This window comes from Labrus bergylta, chromosome 22 (genome assembly GCF_963930695.1).
Source record: "Labrus bergylta chromosome 22, fLabBer1.1, whole genome shotgun sequence".
Taxonomy (NCBI): domain Eukaryota; kingdom Metazoa; phylum Chordata; class Actinopteri; order Labriformes; family Labridae; genus Labrus; species Labrus bergylta.
Window position 1 is genome coordinate 7,218,401 of NC_089216.1, and position 7,557 is coordinate 7,225,957.

The following is a 7,557-nucleotide window of genomic DNA, read 5'->3' on the forward strand; positions in this document are numbered from 1 at the left end:
AATTGATCACAACAAATATGTCTGCCTTTTCAAAGGTTACAAAACTGACTTTAGCAGGGTACAAAAAGGTGCCCAGGTAATACTGGTAAACATGTTTTATGTTTGCATATACAAGATGGAAACATAAATAAATGTGACACTGTTCAAATAATCTATTCAATTATTTTCACGTTTAACAATTTAACTAATTTCATGTTGAAACACAATGTTAGATTGTGACATACTGACTATTCTTTAAAGAACAGGTGTTATTTGCCAACAAATTTATGTAAACACACTAATTTCGAAGTCTGAGCAAAAGTATCGATGCAACTGCAAAAATCCCAAATACAGCCAGCGATAGGCTGTCTTATTATTGTGCTCCATTTTTTCAAATACAATTGTTTCTTAAATTAAGAGCCACTTAAAAAACAAAAGATAATCTTTCTAACCACCTAAATCATTTCGTTCATGTTCATAACACTTAGAAGACTCTGCCTGATAATAGATGAGGGCGGCATTAAATGAAATGTGGTAGGTAGGCTGTGGCCCAGGACACGACGCAAGCTGTCTGTCAATAATAGGCACCAGTAGAAGAAGACACATCCTCCACTACAGGCTACAGGTTACTGGTTTCACGATGTGATCGCAAGCCGTTTGTAAGTGTCTTTTTCTCTTTGTTTGCAACCTAGGCTAAGTGTTTTAATCATGCTGTTTTAAACTGATTTGAAGAACCGACTTGTATTTAATATCTGCGGATATTTATTTGTGTTTTATTTGTAAGGAGTTTATTGGCTGTCATTTCCCACCCGTATTAAATGTGTGGATATCTAGTTAAGAATTATTGGATGAAATGTAAGATAGTGGCAAATCTTCTATCCGTGTTACCCCTTGATTAATTTACGCAAACGTCACGTAAACTAGAACACTGTAAGCGCAACAATGTCTGAACGATAACTGGGGTTTATTGAAACGTTTTAAAGAAGTCTTTCTCTCTCGTTTGGATTTGCACTTCTAATCCTGTGTGCAGACTTTCTGGGCTACAACAGGAATCATTAAACTGTTCTTCTTTTGAGACGCATGGTGGGGAGTCGCACAGGTACGAACCAACAGTAGCATATTGAATTCCTGAGAAACGAAAAGTTAACCTCAAAATTGATTATTTGAAATATGCCTTCTGCTTATTTCTTTTTTGTAGGAAGTGTTTTGTCGCCGTGAGTATTCAATACAGGACTTTGTTTTATCTCTGAATTAAGGCTTTGACATCAAATACTAAGTAGTAATATTGGAGGGGAATGACAATGAAGAGGATGGAATATTCCGGGGAAAGGGTTTATTTTAACATAGGCACCAGGTACCAGAGATAAGTACGGAAGAGGATTAGAGAAGAAGAGGAAGAGGCCACACATTAAAAAAAAAAAAGAGTTCTGACTTTATTCTCAGAATTCTGACTTTAAACTCAGAATTCTGACTTTAAACTCAGAACTGGGTACCTGTAAGGACCAACTCCGGTGGATAGTCACTGTGTAGGACTGTGCAGGACTGACTGGAGACATACTGGAGTGGGAAACAGCAGCAAAAACCGTGGCACAATTATAGTTTAATGATACTGTATTTTTGTTTTTTGAGTTGCAAGCTGGTGTAGCACCCAGGTGAAACTTTTGTGTAAACAACTATGGAATTGCTTAAAGGAGAAGCCAACTTACTCTTTTCACCACATTTACATTCAGTTCTTTAGTTGAATCTTGATAAAGCCCCTTATTCCATATAGGTAAAAAAAAAGATAAGGTAAATAAGGTTTAAAAAAAACAGTATTTTGACAATGTTACACAGTATTTTATTATCATTCATATTGGACACAAATGTAAGAAAGATATTAGTCCGCTGGCATTGATATTGAAGGAAGTGTGTGAACAATTATGAAATGCAAAATGATTAACATTCAGTCCTGCACAGTGACTATCCACCGGAGTTGGTCCTTACAGGTACTCGTAGTTCTGACTTTAAACTCAGAATTCTGACTTTAAACTCAGAATTCTGAGAATAAAGTCAGAATTCTGAGTTTAAAGTCAGAATTCTGAGAATAAAGTCAGAATTCTGAGAATAAAGTCAGAACTTTATTATTTTCTTTAATGTGTGGCCCTAATCCTCTTCCGTAGATAAGAGTGCATTGTGTTTGTGCTTCGTCATTAAACAGAATTATAGACTAGGGCTGTTTGGGAAAATAAAGTTGAAATTGTAGCACGCATGTCTGAAATGGAAATGAATCGGTTGTCTGAATAAAAAGTGATATAGTTTTATTCTGTTATCTTCAGATAATGATCCCCAGGAAAAGAAGAAGAAAAGACTTTGCATCAGTAGAGAAGGAACAAAAAGGTAAGGAGAAGAGATACATATGATTCAAATGGCAATCATTGAAATTAAAGCTCCTGTGAGGAATTTTTATCTGGTTGTAAAACAGACTGAAATGAATCCTGAGGCAAATTAATGCTTATTAACGAAGACAAGGAAATGAGTGATAAGACTGACTCTTACTAAAGAGTACATTTGAATGCCTAAAACTGCTGTCACAAGGTGTTAGACAATGTGATCAACAGCAAGCTGAAGACACAGCACTTTAAAAAAGAAAGTTTTCCACAGAAAATATTCACTAGGATCGATAGATTGTTAAAAGAAAGACGGATGAGATTTTTGCCATGAAACAATAGCCCTGAAACATGATGTACATGCACAGACTAGATTAACTAATGTGTCCACAGGGGGCGCCAAAATCGCCACAAACCAAAAGTTGAGATTAAGTTAAAATTACAGTAATCATAAAACATAAAATGTTTAATTTTGAGTAAACATTTAACACAGTATAGTGTACATAATATAACATTAGATAATGTATTATTCATATCTTAATGTTTTATATGTATATCCCGAGAGATTTGCCAAATTTACATACGCTAAATGTACATACTACATTTTAAGGGTAAGTCTTTTTATTTCCTTGACAGAGTTTCACGGTCTGTATAATCAGGGAGCAACATGTTACCTCAACAGTGTTCTGCAGGTTCTCTTCATGACAACTGAGATTCACAACAGGTTTGACACTGTTTGGTTTGCTAATGTAAAGACCTGGATCAAGACTTTATTGTACATTAAAGTTGTAGTTTTAAAGATAAACCTTGATATCTTTTTTTGTTTCAAGTCTGTAAACTTTAATAACATGAGAAGTTCAACATTATAAGATGGAAAAACCATATTGTTAAATCATTAAACTTACCACATTTTAACATTGAACTAGTACATTTCTTTACTTGATGACAGCAATACTCCTTCATAAGATTACAATGATTTACTAAACAAACAATAAAAGGGAAGAACATTTTTAGAAGAATGATTTAAATAATTCCCGTTCTTTCTCAAGCTTGGATCAAAACTCCGATACAGATAAGGAGCTGAGAAACCTCTTTGAAAAACTGGAGACAGAACCATGTAGGACAGTAGACATCACAAACAGTTTTGACATTACAGACGGTAAGTTGACCAGTGACCGTCATAAAACATTAATGAGGAGGTGGAGCAGAAGTTCCCTCTGCAGCTGCAAAGTAATGCTTTTGTGGCGTTTCAGTTGAATTTCATGTTTCATTTTTAGTGCATCAACAACGTGATGCTGCTGAATGCCTGGAAATGATTTTACACAAAGTCAGCCCACAGGCCTCCCAGGTGAGCATGTCATTACAAATCAGGATCTTTATGAAGACACATTAATAGATAGGACCAGAAAAAAATCATAAACAGAAACATCTGTGATCCAAATCCTGAAAGAAATATGAACATTTAAACAATTAAAATAAAAAGCCCATTCATATTTTGCACATTTGACAATCATTTCCCATTAATCATAATTATTGACATATTGTTTGTTTACAAAAATATTGATAATATTTCTCTCTAGGTTTTCAAAGGACAGCTGAAATACTCGACAACATGCACCAAAGGCCACAACCTCAACACAGAGACGAATCCATTTCTGACTCTTCCACTGTCACTGAAGGATGCTAACAATTCAACCTTCAGTGTGGTGAGCAGATAAAAGTCTGGTTTAGTAGTTATATCCACTTTTTCTTCTACTATAACTTCCAGTAACACCAAGAGATTAAAGCAGTATTTGTGCTCCTTACTCTAAGTGTAATTTCACAGGAAAATGGTTGCAATTTGAATATATTAATATATAATTTGAAAGTGAGATCGGTTAGCCGTTCTTAGCCTACAGCTATGTTTTCCCAGGAGCGTGGCTTTGACAACGTTTTCCGGACAAAATCCTTCATCAGAGATAACCTGGTGTACTGTGAGCAATGTGGAAAGAAAACAGAGGCCAACAGAGTGAGTTAATAAACCAACAGTATCCTGACCAAATTCTGATGTAACTCATTTAAAGCTTTGATTTAATTTACAATCGTCTCTTGAACATAATATGTTTGATGTCAAAATGTGTGTATTTTTTTCAGGAATGTGAGATGCTGGAATTTCCTCGTATTCTGGTTCTACTTCTGAAGAGATTTGACTTTGACAACAACACCATGTCACATTTCAAATCAGACCGCACGGTAGTGATGCCACATACATTACAGAGACAGGCAAGAGGAAGTACATTTAAATGCTTTTCCTTGTGTTTGATTTTGAAAAACAAATTATGTAACTGACTGTGTTTGTCACTGTAGAACAAGAAGTACAAACTGTGTGGGATTGTGAATCACATGGGCAGCCTTAAAGGAGGACACTACACAGCCACCATCCTGTCCAAAGAGGACAACACCTGGTATAAGTTTAATGACAGTCACGTCAGAAAGGTGAGGTTGAATTGAACTCATCTGTTATAATTTCCCATATTTAAAACGTTAAAAAAACCTCAATAATAATTTGTTTTTGATGAATGTTGCAGCTTGAAGAACAACCATTTGCAAACTCTCAGACTTACAAGTATGTTCAGTGAATTTATTTCCTTGAAGCCAAAATTAACAACATGTCTTTAAATGTGCTAAGAAGACCATGTGTTATAATTAAAAGCTGCTGAGCATTTGCAGAGCTTAATGGATACGGGGTTCTTCTGTTTTTAAGGCCAAGAATAAAAGTCTGAGATATATTATCTAAATGTTTAATTTATGTGCTTAGCTTTTTATGGCATGCAGCAAACAGTAACTTAAATTATTTGTTCAACAGTTCCAGCACTGCATATCTGCTTGTGTACAGAGGTAAGACAACACAGTAATCATTGTTGACTAAAATGTTTTATGATGGTTAATTAATGCATTGTTTTCATCTTGTGACAAAAGAGAGGATGAAACAGGCATGTAGCCATGAGACAGGAAAAGAGGTTAGGAACAAAAGAGTTAACGTTTCAAGCCTCAATGAACAAAACAGAAGAAGATCCTCTCTTGCTTCATATTCTAAAAACCAGCCCCTGGAGAAAACCACATCAGGACAACCTGAGAGAGGCAGAAGAGGGAATGCAACAAAGCAAAACACAAGAAGGAGAGCCTTCCATACATTCTAGCAACCAAATTAAAAATATACATGTTTAACTTAAAGACAAAAAATAATAAACTCATGATTACCCAGCTGACCTCTCCGTCTAACTGATCACAAAAGGTGAACATTCAGAGTCAGAATCGTTTTTTTGTTGTGTACATTTACACAGACAGGGAATTTGTCTCTGTGTTTTGGTGCAAAGCAGTTAACAAAGGAAATAAAGCAAGAAATAGCAATGTACTTAAACAATAAAATATAAGAAGCAATTTCAAATATATCAAATAGAATTAAAAATTGTAAAAATCTAAAAAGCACAAAATGTATAGAAGGTGCAATGAAGGAGTTGTTTCAGTTGACAATGAAACAAAGGAATCTTACAGTGTATATAACAAGGGACTTAAATCAATATATTTGCGCCCATACCCTTGTAATCGCTGTATCCTCTTACTCAATATAATCACACAATAAATGATCATGAACAATAGCCAAAAACATAACCCACTACATACCGTAACCTTAAACCTTCAAAATGACACTCTGATTCATTCATCAAAGGTCAAATGTTTTGTCCGATGAAAATAATTTTTGTCCTACTTTCCCTCCAGAATGCACAAGTTCAACCAACATCCTGAAGAAACCACTTTGCATTGCTCTCATCGTTTGTGGTGGTTTATTAATTGTGATACTTGCTGTTATTCTGTCGACTCTAAACTTATCTTGATGGAGAGAGTGGGCAGGACTTATGTCAGCGTTGAAGAGGAATTCAGAAATGTCTACTTGCAAGTTTCTACCAAATTGATGGTGAACTAAATTACATTTGAGTATAATTGCTTCTTTTTTAATCATTATTTTAATTTCTGTTTTTTTTTAAACAATTTTGATGACTAAGAGCCAAAGGACATTTGCAGTTATTTGTGTATAGAATGAAACAAAAGATAGCAGTTTCCCATTCAATATTACTGAATAAAGATATGGATTTTAAAAGCAGTATATTTCTTTAAGCGAAGAAAACAACCTTCATTTATTGTAATAAATGTGCATAAAAAGCATTAAGGCCCTGAAATTGTATTCTGACCTTTCATAAATATGAACAAATGTTGCTCATGAGGCTAACAAAGGTATAGTGTCCTCTCAAAACTTGAGATGGTGTTGGTGGTGGAACAATGCATGTACAGGTGTTAAGTTCAGGTGAGGAGAAAACAAAGAGGACCCAGCACACAGCCCTGTGGGATGCCGTGTTCAGTGTGAGGGTGAACGAGGTCACCGCCTTTCACAGAAAATGGGTCACCCACCACAAACGACCTTAAGTTTTATTTTTTACTTTGCAGTGTGCTGTTGTGTCATGTTGATCTAGGAATCAAACTGCCATATTGACAGTGGATACTTATGAACATGTTTACCCAGGGTAACTAACTTTCTGATGCAGGACCATCACAACAATGTGGACCATGGATAAACGTTTCTTTAATCAAAAAAAGTGCTGCTTAATGAGAATTTTTTTAATATGTTGTTCGTGTAGGCCATCATTTTCTATGTGTCCCTTTGTCCTTTTTATTTGTGAAGGTGGATTTAAACATAGTAGAAAACACATTAAAAGTTGACAATCATGTATTAATTTGTCAAAAAGCAGGTGGAGCGCTCCATTGGTGCGGAACATTTTTACAAAATTAATGAAAAGAATGTATCCCTGCTGCTTTCCAGTGTTGGGATCAAACTTAAAAGTTATTGAAGAGGTCTAAGGCAGTCAAAGGGATAATTAATAAAAACTTTATTTCATCAGGCCAATGGACTCATAAAAACATGCAGACATGTTTCAGCCAGGCCTTCATCAGAACAGGTACAAATGGCCTCCAAGCTACTTTCTTTAAAGATTTACAACCAGTCACATTATGACATACAGTATTATATATGATTGACTAAATTTACAACCACCTCAGACGACTATGACAACTAGAGGAAAAGATAGAGGTCCATTTGACCACTTAGATCATGATATTGCAGAGCTTTCAATGTGTTCATCCAAAAATACTCTCTTTGTAATCTGTCTCCACATCTAGT

The 7,557-nt window shown here is 35.2% G+C and overlaps 1 protein-coding gene across 3 annotated transcripts; it reads left to right on the plus strand.

Annotated features, from left to right (window-relative positions):
• Nucleotides 1-525: 525 nt before the first annotated feature.
• On the plus strand, nt 526-6,952 carry LOC114919471 (ubiquitin carboxyl-terminal hydrolase 47-like). 3 transcript variants are annotated; one of them, XM_065950985.1, is made up of 14 exons: nt 526-638; nt 1,010-1,078; nt 1,178-1,193; nt 2,295-2,355; nt 2,982-3,069; nt 3,395-3,504; nt 3,623-3,693; nt 3,926-4,051; nt 4,258-4,353; nt 4,479-4,607; nt 4,692-4,820; nt 4,913-4,950; nt 5,191-5,222; nt 6,105-6,952. In XM_065950985.1, exons 4-14 carry the CDS (start codon nt 2,298-2,300, stop codon nt 6,218-6,220), a joined length of 993 nt encoding a protein of 330 aa, XP_065807057.1. In that variant the 5' UTR covers nt 526-638; nt 1,010-1,078; nt 1,178-1,193; nt 2,295-2,297; the 3' UTR covers nt 6,221-6,952. The 3 variants fall into 3 exon arrangements, with proteins under 3 accessions (XP_065807057.1, XP_065807058.1, XP_065807059.1); XM_065950986.1 differs by lacking the exon at nt 1,178-1,193; XM_065950987.1 differs by lacking the exons at nt 1,010-1,078; nt 1,178-1,193 and having other exon boundaries at nt 539-638.
• Nucleotides 6,953-7,557: the final 605 nt, after the last annotated feature.

What these genes read in the sequence shown, in the direction of transcription:
- LOC114919471 (XM_065950985.1), top strand. Translation starts at nt 2,298, where the DNA reads ATGATCCCCAGGAAAAGAAGAAGAAAAGACTTTGCATCAGTAGAGAAG. An exon ending in CAGTTTTGACATTACAGACG is followed by an intron (nt 3,505 to 3,622) that starts GTAAGTTGACCA and finishes TTTCATTTTTAG; the next exon opens with TGCATCAACAACGTGATGCT. An exon ending in ATATCTGCTTGTGTACAGAG is followed by an intron (nt 5,223 to 6,104) that starts GTAAGACAACAC and finishes CTTTCCCTCCAG; the next exon opens with AATGCACAAGTTCAACCAAC.